Source organism: Pygoscelis adeliae, unplaced genomic scaffold (genome assembly GCF_000699105.1).
Source record: "Pygoscelis adeliae isolate BGI_AS28 unplaced genomic scaffold, ASM69910v1 Scaffold42, whole genome shotgun sequence".
Lineage (NCBI taxonomy): Eukaryota > Metazoa > Chordata > Aves > Sphenisciformes > Spheniscidae > Pygoscelis > Pygoscelis adeliae.
The window spans coordinates 2,717,298-2,732,944 of NW_008824283.1; the positions used below are offsets into that span (position 1 = coordinate 2,717,298).

The 15,647-nt window shown below is 41.4% G+C and overlaps 1 protein-coding gene across 1 annotated transcript in view; it reads left to right on the forward strand.

The window, feature by feature from the left end:
* The window catches only part of TTC1 (tetratricopeptide repeat domain 1), a 32,053-nt gene extending 23,194 nt beyond the window's left edge, over positions 1-8,859 (forward strand). Inside the window, exons 6-7 of the mRNA XM_009318498.1 lie at positions 1,033-1,087; positions 8,203-8,859. Of these exons, the coding sequence (XP_009316773.1) occupies positions 1,033-1,087; positions 8,203-8,336 (189 nt within the window). The 3' untranslated portion in view covers positions 8,337-8,859. The remainder of the gene's footprint in view (positions 1-1,032; positions 1,088-8,202) is intronic.
* Positions 8,860-15,647: the final 6,788 nt, after the last annotated feature.

Sequence of the window (15,647 nt, forward strand, 5' to 3'; positions counted from 1 at the left end):
ATATTTTGTTTTAATATTGTATTTAACTGATGTATAGCAAATGCAAAATTTAAATGATACAATGGTAAATTTAGTTGTAGTGAATATAAAATTCTAATTAAAAATTATCATTACAATCATATAGCAAAACACCAGTACTGTGTAAGGATGGAAGATGAGTCACAGCTGTTCTAGGCATAAATGGGAGTCTCAAATCATTAGGAATGCATAGACCATGCAGTTACATAATGCTCGTTAGAAATGTGATAAGTTTGTTTGTGATGGTGCAACAGATTTTAATACTGATGTCAGTTCTGAGGAGGGAAAAAGCACATTAATGAACTGTTACTTGGACTAGTACCTTGCTCAGGATGAACTGTTGGACTTCCCTCCCCGTGATCAATTGCCAGGTCAAGGCCCTTGTTTGTAACACCCTGTCCTCCTTAGAACTACGCCGTATATTGCATAATAAGATGCTGCTCATTAATCTATGTCCTGAAGTTCATAGACAGTTAATTCGGTGATCTTCTGATAAAATATTTGTATTTAGAAGACATACGTGTTTTCACAGTGCAGATTTCCCTGAAGTGTGATGCCATTGCGAACGGACTTTATGGATGTTTTCCTCATTACACCTGTGATATGTTCAGAAGTCAAGTGCTATGCTTGCTTAGTTGTTCTAACCTCTCTTACCAAATTTAATGTATGCAGCAGAGGAGATAGGGCTAAAATATACTTTAATTTTAAGTCTCTCAAATTCCATAAGCTTTTCAGTTAAAATCCCAAGCAAACAGATCAGATCTGTTTTTCAGCAGTAAAAATGTATGCCTGTATGAAACCTGCACTTACAAGTTACGACTTACTGTTTATGTGAACTGATGTCATAGGATGAATTACAGGTTTCCAAAATAAGAGGAAAGTGTGGTTTGACATAAGGATTCCTTTTAAGCCATAAACAGTGTATCCTGAGTATGTGTCTGAACATTCCATAAGCTAAATCTACAGTATTACTGAAAGCACAGGTCTGATTCCAATTTTTATCTCTCTCCACAGCGATTACCTAGACAAATTGAAGAGCGGAATGAAAAATTAAAGAAAGAAATGTTAGGTAAGTAGCGTGTGCATATAACTTGCACAGTAATCTTCATAGTCTACTAGAAAAATAAAAATGCATGAGTAGAATCTCTTGTATAAAATTTAAAGAAGGTAAATCTTAAAGGAAATACTTCTGTGTTAAACAAGAGTCCTGATTTCTTCGTAGTTCTCTATTGCTTGGTTTCACCCTACAGTGAGTTCTAGCCAAATAATTCTCCCATACAGAAAAGGCTATTAGTTAAACTTAAGGAAAGAAATGCTCAAGACCTTCTAAAACAACTTAATATTGATGCATGTAAAAGCAGGGGAAAATGGTTTGAAACAGACCAACTGCTCTGCACTTTCTCTCTGCAAGTAAACCTTCAAAGGAAACATTCCCATGAAAGGGATAAAACAGGGTTTTGACTAAACCTTTACGTAAAAGAAGTCAACCAGCTGTAATAACTGAGCATGTTTGAGCTTGTGTCTGAAGAAATAAATTTGGTTCTTTTTGTAGCACTTCCAACCTATAGATCTCCAAGTCTTCATGTTTACCTTGATTTATATAGTATTTCAGTTCTGTTTGCGTGGAGGCTGAATTAGACCTACCTAGTGTTACAAACAGGCATCTGACCTTGCTAGCAGTGGAATTAGATTTCCTAACTGCATAGCTCATTGTCTCTTGAGTTTTCACAGTTCTATACCGAAGGATACTATTGAGACTGCTTGTTTGTAGAAAAGAGAATTTAATTAATATAACTCATTTGAATGTATGTGCCCCCATCATCATGTTGTATGGTATTGCTTGAATAATATCTTAACTGGACTGATGTATTTCAAGAGGATAACTACTTATAAGATTGCCCAGGCAAGATTGGTTTTCTTGTGTAAACTTAAGTACTTCCTTGCACCACTCACAATGTTATGGTTAAACTAACTGTTTTGGGGAGAACCTCCTGCCCAAAAAAAGACTGCTGTCAACATTGTCTGCTGTCTCCTAGTTAACAGGGTTTGTTAATTCTTACAGGTTCAGACACTACATAAGCCCATCTGACATTCTGGTGCTTTTTAAAAAGGGGTATTTTTATATAACCTTTTCATTTGTACTGTTTAGAAAATCCACACAAAAGAGTAAGGACAAACGACAATCTAAGATAAACTAAGTGTACCTAACCTCTTTCAGAAATAGCTTTTGGTAGTTATCTGTTTACTCATTCTAGGTGTGACAAGTAGTAGATGAAATGCTATTTTAAGATGAGTAGGCTTTGAGGGTTTGGGATGGGAAAGGGGAAGACAGTGTTTTGCTATTCTGCAGAGAATCAGGTTAAATAAATTCAGTCTGTCTTGCATACTGTATCACTAATTCTTAACATTTTTTGGAAGAAGAGGCTGTTTCAAGGGCTTACGCTGAAGCTGATGTTTTTCTTTATTTTTTTTCTTGCTGTGCAGGGAGTCTGATTATCTCTTGCTTTGTACCTGTTTTGACCTAGTAAAGTTGCAGTGAGGCTTTCTAGAGCTTTACATCATCAGATTCTGTTTCCACCATTGTACTTAGAACAAGCCATAAATAAAGAAGGTTAAGTGTGATAGTGCTGTAAATAAATGACAAATGCAGAAAATCTCCAGAAGGATCATGCCCATTTGTAGGACATGGGATAGGTTTCAACACAAAGTAATATGAAAACAATTCCTGATCCTTTTTGAACACTCCCTTTGTACCATTGTTACCAATGTCTAAAGGGCCTCACTAATCACAAGGGGACTATACTGAAAGAATAAATCCAGCTTTATAAACCACCATTACAAACTGTCAGCTCAGGTGTCTGGGTTGTACCCCCGATTTTTTGGTTCCGGGAGGGCAAGTCAGATGCATCCAAATAGTTGCAGGCTAGGCCTGGTCCAGGAGCACTGACACTAAACTTAAAATAATCACCAACAAAATCTTTAGAAAGAATGTCACACTTCATGCTTTGGCTCCTTTGAAGTTTGGATATTGAATTCTTATTTTAGTCAATGAATCAGCCAGTAACGTTGTTTTTCTAGGCTTGTATTCTTTCAACTAAAACTAAGTCCTGGTATACCCAACTAACACTGTCATGAAAACTGGAGCTGTGTACAAACAAACCAGAATAAATGGAGTGCATCTTCCTCCTTCCCCAAGTGTGTTTCCTGTTTTCCAGTGCTACAGCTCATTACCACAGAGTTTGTCAGAAGCTGAAACCACTTCTTAAGTGATTGTGTGTAAATAAATCAGAGTACACATTCTTGGCTGGATTTTTCCTCCAGGCTACCTAACTATGAATTCCTGTGTGCAAGTGGTAGTGCATGTGATGGATGAAGTTGATGTCACTAGAAAAAACATGTTTTGCTGCCAAACCAAGTCCATTTCTGCTATGTGTTCTGCAAGGGTCTAACTTTTCCAAAGCTGACATTTGTATTTAAATTATTTTCATATTTTCCATTCAGCCTTTGCAGGTTAGCGCTGCCACTTGCCACTGAAGTTTGCTCAGTACGAACTAACCTCTGAGTTTCACATAATGAAAGCTTAACTTATAGCACACTTCAAAAGCAACTTTTAAAAAAAATTCCCTTTATGCTTTCATAACGTGAGCGTATTCTGCCTTAGTAATTGCCCAGGACGTGAACATATACTGACCATTTTCTGTGCTCTTTTATTTCTCTTCTGACTTTAAAGCCAAAGATTTCCAGCTATTGTGCAACAAGCTAGTCTTGTTTAGAGAAACTATAATTATTGTGATAACTAGGACCAGCTCCTTTGGGGAGAGGGTGTGAGAAGAGGGGAAGTTTGGAATAGTTTTAGCAAGGTTTAGCAGCTTGGGGGCTGTGACAACAGTAGTTTTCTGCATGGCTACAGGGCAGCCAAATATATTGGATATAAAAAAAAAAAAAGGGATGGAACATATGCCAATCTGTATAACCCATCTTGTACACACGGAGTTCATCAAATCTAATTAAAAATTATTGGGACTTTCAGCTTAAGTTATAAATGAGTGCATTCCAGAAAATAGTGAAATGTACTTGATTATCAATGTGATTAATGGGAAGGCCTATAGAGCATATCACCTGGGCCTTTCTGCCAGTAAGAGATTTTTCCAGCGATGTGAGATCAGCAAAGATGTTTATTAAGCTTAGTGCCTAAAGAATAAGTGTCTTATTTTTTATACTGAAGGGTGTGTTGTATTTGCAACTAAGCTGCTAAACCCCAATACTGTATATAGGGAGGTCACTTTAAATAGTTCAAACCAGAGCTAATATACAGTTACTTTTAGTTCAGCCCTCACTTACCATTTAGGGAAAGGAAAAGGATTCACCCTCGCTCTTTTAATAGCTTAAGAAATGTTGGTAACACAGAAAGTAATACAAAGATGAGACTTCATCAGGAAATTTGTCTTTTATTAAAAAAAAAAAAAAATCTTAACACGAACAATATATAGCTTTTCAACTTCTAAACACCACATTAACACTAGCAACTATGCTAGAATTATTGCCAGAAAGACTGAATAGCCATTAATTTTGGCTGTTCCAACTTAATGTAAATCGTGAGAAATCTTTTTGTGCATCTGCCTTTTGCAGCAGTATGTTACACTGCATTTTAGGTGAGTAATGAATCACAGACTTCTGAGACCTAAATTGATTTTTACCAGTTAGTTTTCCTGTTAACCTCTGAATATTGCTTTGCTGAAGAAACTTAACATGCTGGAATTCCAGGTGAAAAGTACACATACGCTCGCTAAAATATAAAGAACAAGATCTGTGAAAATACGGTCTCAGAGAGGAGAACGTGACCCTGCTCGGGGACAAATAAGTGTTTGACTGCTGAGAACTCTTTGCAGCTGAGTCACAGCTCCACATGCCTTTTTCCTCCCTTCAAGCACGGTCTCTGTTTTAAGAGAGCTTTTCTTTGGGGGGAGGGGGACGTTGGACTTAACTACAGATCTTAATTTAGGGATGAAAGGAGAGTGGGGGAGGAGGAAACAGTGCTTTCCTACAATGATGGGTTTATGTGCGCCAAGACAGCAGGAGCAATGCTTTGGGCTTGAGTTCCCGGAAAAGGCAAGGCTTTCTTCTGCTTCATTAACAATTTATTAAATGTGGCTGCACCAAAAGGCATTGCTGTATATGGATTTAAGTGATAGAACAGGAAGGTGACCTATGACTGTATTGTTTTAATTATTCAATCCCGGTGAGATGAAGAATAAAGTATTAAATATATTGTATAGTCTTTAGCTTCTCCCAAAGAGCTGGCCTAGCTACAAGCAAGAATACCAAGGCAGTTGTTCTGTGTTTATTGGCTCTAGGATGACCAGAAAAGAGCCATCGTACTAACTCCAATTAGAAAAGACCTTTCACAGTTTCCTGAAACGGGCAAACTCGTCTGCCTGCTCCTGAGCCAGCTGCAGTGCCTGGGTAACTTGTGAACTGTTTACAACTGGTCTAGCAATGCCAGACTACGCCAGGATTCTTCCACCAGTAGACAAAGACACTTCTCACCCCAAACCTGAAGCTAAGCAATGACCAAATGTTTGTCGAGAAGCACAATAGCAACTATTCATCCCAGTCATAGAGATGCTATGAACAACTTTATAGTTTTATAACCAAAACGCTTTTAGGATGCAGTATAAAATTATGAACTTAATAGTTAACTTAGCTTAAACAGGGTGTAGCTTAAAAAAAACCAAACCACCACCACTACGAAGAAGCTAATCCTAGCTGAGCCACTCACTGGAATGACTTTGGCCAGGTCGCTCAACCACCTCATCTGTTAATCCACGCAGAAAAAAAAAATCAAATTGAAGAAAAATTCTGTCTCACCAACTAGCTGCTCTTGTAGGTGAAGGTTGCCTTTTTTCCTGTGTAAGGCCACGGAATTTCCATGTTGACTCTCAAAGACCAATCTTGCTTTAAAGTAATTACACAAATCTCTGAAAGATACCCAGTTGTGAACCAGCACTTTGGTGCAAGATCTTAATGACTTTGGCATATTTAGGAGTACCGTAGTAACGCTAGCTGTTAGTTTCTTTATCCAGCACTTAGTCATTCCTTACAATAAAATGGTTACATTTTTCCCCAGCTATTGTTTCTTTTTGTATTTTCTGTGAATGTGTTCAAAAAAGCTCCCCCTGCCCCCAATTCAATTTTGGAAATGTGATTGAAAAAATAGCGTATCTTGGTTTATAGTGATGGTGTCCAACCTGACTTGAACTGTTGCCAGATTGTAAGAGATAAGGGGCATACTTCCATGGGATAAGTTCAGGCTTGGATACGATTTCTGTTTTGAGCGTGGTCCCAGGCCTGCAGCGTCACGCAAGGCAAATCTCTTGATCTGTTTGCACTCCATTTGTGCAACATAAATACTGCTTGTCTCCTTCTGTAAAGAACTTACATACGGCTTTGCTCCTTACATTTCTATACTGCTTTATCACTGCTGTGAAGTTACTGCTTCAGTATGGCTTAGCAACAAAGCCTGAACTAAATTCTGGCTGATGCATTGTAGTGAGGAAACTTACTTAATAGCAGTAGTGGTGATTGCACTGCTGGGCTGCACTGCTGGGCAGAAACAGGGTTTTCAAACAAACAAAAGAATTTAGGAAAAGCAAAGAAACTAAATGGTAAGTGTTCCTATGACTTTGCAGTTAGATTCTAATATGTTCGTTTAGAAATAGAAATGAAGATGACTAGAATAACAGAGATGTTTCTCGTGACTTAAGATGGCTTGCGGAAAGCACACAGATGCAAGTAGGAATAGGTGTGGCATTTGCACATTTTAGTTACATGATTGTGACTACTTCAGTTGCTTAACTGGATTTCCTGTGTGCCAGATGTTGTTGTCACTTTTTCCCCACTGTGTGCATGCACAAAACTCCCAGCAAGACAAAATCCATTGCCTTGAAGATGTAGTAAAGGTAGAATGCTTTTTGAAAGGTGTGTAGCCTGTGGATGCAAACCTCGGGTAGGCTTCAACTTGCCAAAACTTCTCCTGTTTGTTCTTTGGGAAAGTAGTTACAGTTCTGCATTGAAGCCAGGAGGAAAATAATGTTTTTCTTGGAAAACTGGCCATCTTCCTCCTTTGTCTTGTCGTGCCAGGGCTCAGCTTGTGTTCAGCCAACATTGAAGTTGTTGCCTCTGCTTCTTGTTTAATTTTATGCGTTTTATCTATTCTATCATCTCTATATAGATAACGATTTTTTAAAAAGGATGTCTTTTTGTTGCCCTTCCCCTTTTATAGGTGTTCTAGAGTCAGATAGCATGTATGATATATATATTGATAGAAACCTTTAGATTTTATTAACTGTCATACTGTATATTTAACAATGCTTGTTAAATAATAGTTGCTTAGAGCTCTTAGCAACTAGTTAGTCCTGGAGAACTGTAGTTTTGAAAGTGAGTTAATGATGTCATGTCGCATGACACCATGCTGAGTTTTTTTGCAGGCAAAATGGCTGTAAAGTTGTATGCTTCAGATGGAACTGCTTAGTTTGCTGGTGCAGACACAGTTGTAAGGATGAATTTGTTTTATTTTTCTTTATATCAGTGTACACATTTAGAAAGGGGTTTTTAATAATTACAAATGAGCAGTTTGAACTTTAGCTTTCATTGTTTCTTTTGGTAGTCTGGGAAATTGGCTAGTTTGTTGATTGTTTATAGAGCTGTAGCTGCATCAAAAATGACCAGAACTGAAAACTTTGTGTTAGAAAATTGAATTTTGGCAGCTATCAGCGTTGTATCCAAGTGTAAGTATAGGGGAGACCAGTGCTTTGTTGTGAGCTGTTAACCTCTCGTGCCTCAAGAGCTTATGACTGAGGAAGTAAGGTGCTTCCGGACAGCTATAACCACGTAGCCATGACTGTCTGCAGCCGCTGGCTCTTCATCAGGGCTGCCTGACAAAACGTTCAGAACCAGCATGGTGATCTGTTTTCAACCCCAAAGTTGACATTAACTACATCACAATTGGGATTTTTTTCATTCGTGTAAGAGCCTAAATAATTCAACAAACTGCAGAGATTTCCACAGCATTCACCTTAAATTAGTAGATAAATTAGTAGAGCTGGCCTGGGTAGTTGGGCATAATTCAATGGGAGTTTCCCCTCTGCTTAATACTTAACGTGTTATCTCTCCTTTTCATTGTAGGCAAACTGAAGGATCTTGGGAATTTGGTTCTCCGCCCCTTTGGCCTGTCAACAGAAAATTTCCAGATAAAACAGGATTCATCAACCGGTTCATACTCCATCAATTTTGTTCAAAATCCAAACAACAATAGATAACATTAATTCAATCTAGTTCTGCTGGCTTTCAGGCTTTGTGACCGTGTGCTTGCACGTACCAATAAAAGGATTCAGCAAACATTCTTCACGCTCCCCAAGTGAAGATAAGACTCAAGCATATTCATTTCCCTGCTTGTGAAATTATTTACAATGTAAAGCAAGTCATTTGACTTCTCTTAGTGATAACAGTGTCCAGTGTGTGATGGGGTTTTTTGGGGTTTTTTCTTGTTTTTACATTTTCTTTTCTTCCCTTGCGGTGTTTGGCTTGTCCAACAGTCACGTTCATTATTTTGGTCCATTCAATGCTGGCAACAAAATTCTAGCAGCAATTCAGTTGAATCAAAATGCCCACGCACCTGTAGCCAAGAACTAAGCCTAACGGTGTCTTGGGGAATTAATGAATCTAGCAGCCGCACTTCTCCACACTCAGCAGGTGGATATGACTGACAGCATGCATGGAAGCAAGCCAACCTCTTCTGTGGAATAATTTTTCTTTGTAATAAAGGCTTGGTATTTCTGGCGGTTTGGTTTGTGAAGTTCTTGCCTTATTTCAGTCCTTCCCATGGTGGTATTGTTTTTAAAACTGCTTATAGCCACCTACAAACAACATACTTGCAAGACATTAATTTGAAGCATTTGATTTTTTTTTGTCTTGCTTATAGCAATATCAGTAAATTAACCTCAGGCCACTCTTACACCACAGTTTGTTTACTTTTTATTAATTTTGCTGAAGGTAACAAGGAAATTTTGTGCCTCTGTGTGTGTTGAGATAGAGAGAGATATATATATAGATACCCATAATGGCAAACAAATAAGTGATGTTAAAGTTGATTGCAAAAGATCTTCATAGTGTACTAGACCTTGAAGAATTTGAAGTATCTATCTATCTATATATATATAGGTGCTCTTGAAGTAGTTCATTCAGATTTTGGAGCAGGAGTGTCTTTTGTAATTACTACTTACTGTTTTGTCTACTGATGCTGAAATGTTTACATCAGAGGCAGGTTTTTCAGTTGTCTCTATGCAGATTTCAATACACGATTCATTAAATAATTAGTGGTGGCTGTCTGTTGGCTATTAGTTGTCATCTTAAATTTATTTCAGGAAGTCTCTTTGTGTGTACTTAAGGACTTAAATTATAGAGCTCCGGTCTTTACACTGATATGCCTGAAAGGAATAGTCTCTCAAGCTAAGTTGTTCTTGGTGCTTTATTTTCATTTTGTCTCTGCAGCTGCGGAGGGGTTTTTTGATTGTTGTTTAACTCTGTCCTGCTGCATTTTTAATTTTGATTTTGTGGTTACCTGTCCGTCTGTAAACTATCTCAAGTCTGCAGTGAGTGTGTATTAAGTAAGTCTATGGGAGTTAAAATGTCATTGTCAAAAGAAGAGAGAAGCCCTAATTCACAGTGAGCCTTTAACATCTGCATAATTAAAATGTCACTTAAGTAAATAACAGCAAACAGCCTCTAGGATTTCCAAGTGCTGAAACTGTAACTATGCCATGCTTTACTGGAGTAAAGTTTCTAATGTGCAAGGCTGACTCTCCTTTACTAATAAACTTCGGGCAAACGGGTAGGTGTGTGGATGGGAGGTTGTAAAGAAAGATTTTGCTCCTCCGAGCAGCCACGGGGTAGCAGTGGCCGGAGCGGGGTTTCCAGCCGGAGGCTGGGTGTGTCAGACTCCTGTGTCCAGGCAGAGCGCTGAGCTTACCTGGGCAACGCGGGTACGAGGGCATCTGCTGGGAGAGAAGTGTGCTCACACCCAAGAGGCTGTGCAGGGCCAGATAGGCTAATTAGCTGTAAAACCACTCTGCTTTCTGAACTGAGCTCTTCAGATTCAGGGAAGGCTTATTGGGTTGGGCAGAGCGTGGGGACTAGTATAAATGTTAATAATCTTTCCTGAAACCTGGAACGCTACGGAGCAAAGGTGTCCAAGCTGCTTCAGGGGAGCCCTGGGCAGAGGCAGTGCTGGGCTCAAGCTCATAAGCTCGGCTTGTGCCCCGGCCGAGGCACTCGGGTACGTCTGAACCACGCTTCCCTAGAGCTCCTAGTTCAGCATGGGGCGGGTAGAGATGTCAGTTCTTGCTGTTGCAGGCTCCGTGCTGCCCGAGAGTGGGAAGAGGGGCTGGCCCTGGAAGCAGTACAATCTGTCTGCGCCTGGAGCCAGGCAGTCCCTGGACTCTTGAGTTACAGTAGCTGACTTTCCACACGGGGTGAAGGGTGGGGAAAGGAGTTCACCTAGGCTTTTGTCTCATTTACCAGCGTTAGCGCCAGTCCTGCATCACAATGTGAAGCAGCTTAGGTCTGTGCCCTGGGTTTCCCTCAGCTGCAACATATGTACACCCTTAGAACGTACGTAAATGGAACCACTTTGAAGCTACTATGGATACTTTGCATTTTCTATATATCTTTGTTATTACCAAATAATTGCTATCTTTACACACTGTGTGTACATCTATTATTTACCAGTGTATGGCTGTTGTGCAGTTACAAGCAGTGCCTTTTAGCAACCTGCTACTTGTCTTACAAGTGAGTTCAGTGACAAATTTTCTTCCTTCCATGCTGTTGCTGCTTCACATCTTTAAAGGCATGGAGGGCTGCACGTATGCCTTCTTGGGTGGAGGCTGGTTAACTTACTCTGGAAAATAAAAGCACAACAAAACTTTTGAAATTACTACCTGCTGTGCAAACACAACATCAAATAAGCGTGCAACTTCCCTGCTGGATGCCTGATGTGTACCTATAGTTTTAAAATGAAGGGAAGAACAAATGAAGCCGAAGGATTGCAGCTGGTTTGCTTTCCACGCTTGTGTTTGTAATTTAATTGCATTGTGTGAAAGAGGGGGGTTAGTGTCAGTGGAAATCGGGCACGCCATTACCGAGGACTCCGATCTCTAGGTCATACCTACTCCAAGTGCCACTCTCCGGCTAAAACAGAAACCTCTGAAACGTGTTACCTGCCATTACAGCAAGTTCACCTCTACGTAAAATTCCAATTAATTGCCTGAAAGAAGTCCTTTTGCATTGTCCAAATTCTGAGCAATTGCATTTATTTTGCTTTTTATTTTTAAGGGATTTTTTTTTCATCACAGCTGCCCGCAGAACGGTAATTGGCACTTCCTCCTGGTGTAGTTGGCCCCACTTCCAGCGCAGTGCCAGGGTGTTGTGAGTCACACGTGTTGGGCTTACAGCTTCTAACAGGAAACAAATGTTTTGTGAAACACAGTCTTTTAAATAGCAGTGCTCTTACACCAACAAGTTCCTTGCTAATTTGTTCCAATAGTTACTCACCTCATTGTAACCAGCATGTGCCTTTTTTCCGCTTTGAGTTGTCTGTCCTCAGCTCCCAGCCTTTGCTCCTTCTTACTCTGCCTGCAAAATAAAAAACATTTTAGTACCTGGCCTTTTCTCCCTGAACATGTTCGCATAGTAATGAAGGGGGCTGTTGGTCTTCTCCATAAGCTGAAGAGACAGAGCTGCTCTAAGTCTCTCCCTATGAAGAACGTTCTCCAGGATTTCCATAACGTTTGTGTCTTGACATTAGGAAGGGATATCAGAACTGACGCTGAGCTTTGCCTCCCTTCTGCTCTGTACAGAAGGCGTGACGTTCTTACTCGCTTCTTCCTTGTTTATACCCTCAAAGACTGTCAACCCTTTTGGCAACAGATGTGCTAAGTTCTAGACCTCCCCTCAGCCTTTTCTGGGATAGCTGAGGTACAGACCACCCCTGTTTCTGCAGCTGCGGACGACGTTTTCTTCCTTGCGTTAATGCAGCGAAATGCTAAATAAGTCCCACTTTGCTTGGCGGGCCTGGCTTACTAAGCAATATATGTTTTTCTGTGTGTTTTCCTACCACGCTGTTGCTTACCAGCGCTTTCAGGAGTGACTTTAGGTTTGCTTCTCAATCGCTGATGAAAGCGTCAGATAGTACGAGGTCTAGCAGTGATCTGAGCAGAATCTCACAGGAAACATCCCTGCCTGAAGGACAGTGGCAAACTGTCCGAGAGCTCTCAGGGAGACAATCTTAATCCACGTGTGCATCATTTATTTTATATTGTAGATGGTTATCTGTAAATATTGCGTATACTGTAGAGCGCCATGCCAGGTGATGCGTCTTCATAATTAGACTTACTAAGCCTGGTTGAATGACAAGGTCTATTTTTGATGGATTTCAATGGCATGTTTGCCTTTAATTCTTTATTAATGGATTTCTGATCCTGTTTTCAGATTCCTATCCCTGATGTCAGATTATCCAGCCTATATTTACCCGCGTCTTCATCTTTGCCCTCTGTTGCCCCACTGACCTGTCTCTGTATCCAGCATAAAGCCCGTATCTGGGCTTATTTTCAGTCCTGTTACTGTTCTGCCTGGGTGCTAACAGAATGGCAAATACACCATCCCACTTGCTTTAAATTGAGAAATACCCAACACCAGTACTTTTATGGTCTGCAACAGGCCCCCACCGCATTTTGAGCACTGCTTTTGGTCCTAATAGATTAAAATTTCTCTTGTGTCATCCTTATCTTTGTTAGTCACATCTTTGTTAAGCTTTCCTTATCAAGACTCTATTCTCTTCCATCAAGTTTATAGCAACGACCTATTTCGTCTTCCCATATGCTTTTTTTTTTTTTATTTTTAATCGCTGCCTTCATATCACTGTTGAACCTCCTGGCTGTATAACCAAAGATTACCTCATTTTGTAGTTGTTTTTTTTCAATTATATTTCTTTTGTCTAGTGGCTTAAAAATTTACATTTTGTTTTTCATTTTCTTATTTCTAGTCAAGTTTACCCAATTTTTCCTTCTAGTTTTAGTTTTTTTTATAGAAGGGGTAGAAACGGAAAATACATACGTTTATATGTGGGTAGATGTGCATAGATCTGTGGGTAACTCCAGACTCTCTGTAACCACCAACTTCCAGGACACTGATTTTTGTCTCTAGACATTATAATACGGCTCCAAGTAACATATCCAGGATCTCATATTGGAAAGCCCTTCTAGAAATAGTTTTAGGAAACGCAGAGTGCCCAGTACGGCTCCAGCAGTTTATCTTTTCATTACAATGATGAGCTTGAAAAGTAGCTCATCTGTTTTCTGGTGGGCCCATTAGTCCTGAGCTTTATCATCACGCCCGTTGGTATGTGCTCAGTAGCCGTTTTAGTCGAGTATTTAAAATTGCTGCTGCTTCTTCCTCCACTTACTCTACCCTTCCTGAATAGGTAATACCCAGTAATTGCCAGCCCAGTCATTTAAGTCATTCCGTTGCATTACCAAATTCTAAAGCTTGTATCATTATTTTTTCTCAATTGTGAGACTGGGCAAACGTTCTTACTGTACAGCAATACTAGGAGTAGGAATGAGGAACTAGAAACCTCTATGTGCTCGCTGATAATTCAGTACGGGTTATTTACAATGCTAAATTTCAGATATATCACTTTTGTTACCTCTACCTCTTCCTCTTCATGTGTGATGGGAGCAGGATACCCAAGAGAGCCATCTTCACCCTCCACTTCTCTGCTGCCACTCAAGCCAGCTCCACCTCCTGAGTCAGACCTGGACACAGAGACAGTTCAGAGTGGGTGTTTGAGTTAGCACAAAACCTGAATTACTAAAAAGCCAGCAGGGCTTGCACGCTGGACTCAGCCCAGTCAAGATGACCTTCCCCACCATGGAGCTCTCCATGCCATGAACCCAAGATGTGCAGTGAAGTACAGCCATTTCCAGCATCTGTCTTCGTTTATTCAAGGGGTCAGAAGAATCGCTGAGGGTTTATGAATAACTTGACAGGGTCCCTGTAGTGTCCCATACTCGGTAATTCAATCTGTTCTTCCTGTGGTTATTCCCAGCAGCAGACCCTTGCTGGGTGTCCGTAACCCACCCAGTCTTGCACCACCGTGCTCGGTGGTGGCTGACCCACAGGGCTTCCAAAACTGACACTTCACAAAGCTCTAAGGTGTATATGTGGGTTCCTGAGAAAGCAAACACTCACTTATCACCAGGGAAAGCTTTGTCTTACTGTCTCCTCAGCAAAGTGCAGCTATCCGCCCAGCTATAGAGAAGGACTCCACAAACCTTGTTAAAATCCCATTTGCTTTTATTTGACATCACTTCGCTGCAGCGAGAGGTGGGATGCCCCAAGAAGGTCTCTCCCCCAAACACTCACCCTGCCATATCTTGCCACATACCCTCATGAGAAAACCCAATGCAGCATCACGACCAAGTCGACAGAGGAACAAAACCAGGGTTGTTTCTGTTACCGTGCAGTGGACGCCCTTTTGCTTTTGGCTCTTTCTGCCCCTGGCAGCGTGCAAAGCCCCGTCCCCTCTTTCTACCACCACCTTGCTCCTTCCCGCCTGCTCTTGCCTTTTGGCTCCTCAGTGAGGAGATACGCCGGATCTGTCCCTTTCCGCCGCATATGTGGCGCAGCCACGCTGCTGACCACCTCTGCGTGCTCTCGCCTCCCCTCAACCCCCAGCATTAAACCACAAACTCAGGTAGGCTCCCTCACCTGCGGCTGCCGACCCGCAAGGGCCGTGCTGGCTGCACACCCTGCTGCTCCGCTGCCACCGCTGAGCATCCCGGGCAGCAGGTTCCGGCTCGCCTCTCGCTTCTCCTCCCCCTTCTCCCAGGTCTCCTCTAGGACCAGCACCTCTGCTAGCAAATTAACCTGCCTCCGTTGAGCAACGAAATACCACTTTAGCCCACTTGTGACTGTCAGACCGCAGCCGCTGCCCTCAGTGGCAAACTGGCGGGCAGCTCGGCTGCACCGTGTCTGAGGCAGGCACAGCTGCCTGCCCTTAACTGGGATTACCGGAGTGCCCAGCGCTGAGGCAGGTACTATAAAACACAGGACAGCCCAACCCATTGAAAATCAGGAGTAACCAGCAAAGTCCATCAATTTCCCCTAGGAAAAGAATAAAACCAGGTCTACGAGATGAGCTCGGCTTGCAGAGCACCCTCAAGGGGCACAAAACATCGGTGCCCTGACCCGCATGGGCTCTGCCAAACCCCCAGCAAGCGCGGTGCTTCTGGGAAAGGCTGCTTGGGCGAAAGCAGGTTTTTCCAGCTAATTCTGGATTCTGACTGCGAGAGTCCCAAGGCCTGGCCTTCGGAGGAGCTGAACACCTGTAGTTCCGTCAACCTCACCAAAGATTTGGGGGATTTAGCATCTCTTAAAAGAAAAAAAAAAAGCAGCTCTCCATTCACATCATAAGATCTGTCTCCCAGAACACCAGCCCTAAGCGGGGCAGCAGGAGGCAATACTCGGAAAAGAGGCCGTGGAACTGACATATGCCATGCCCGTGACTGTAAGCA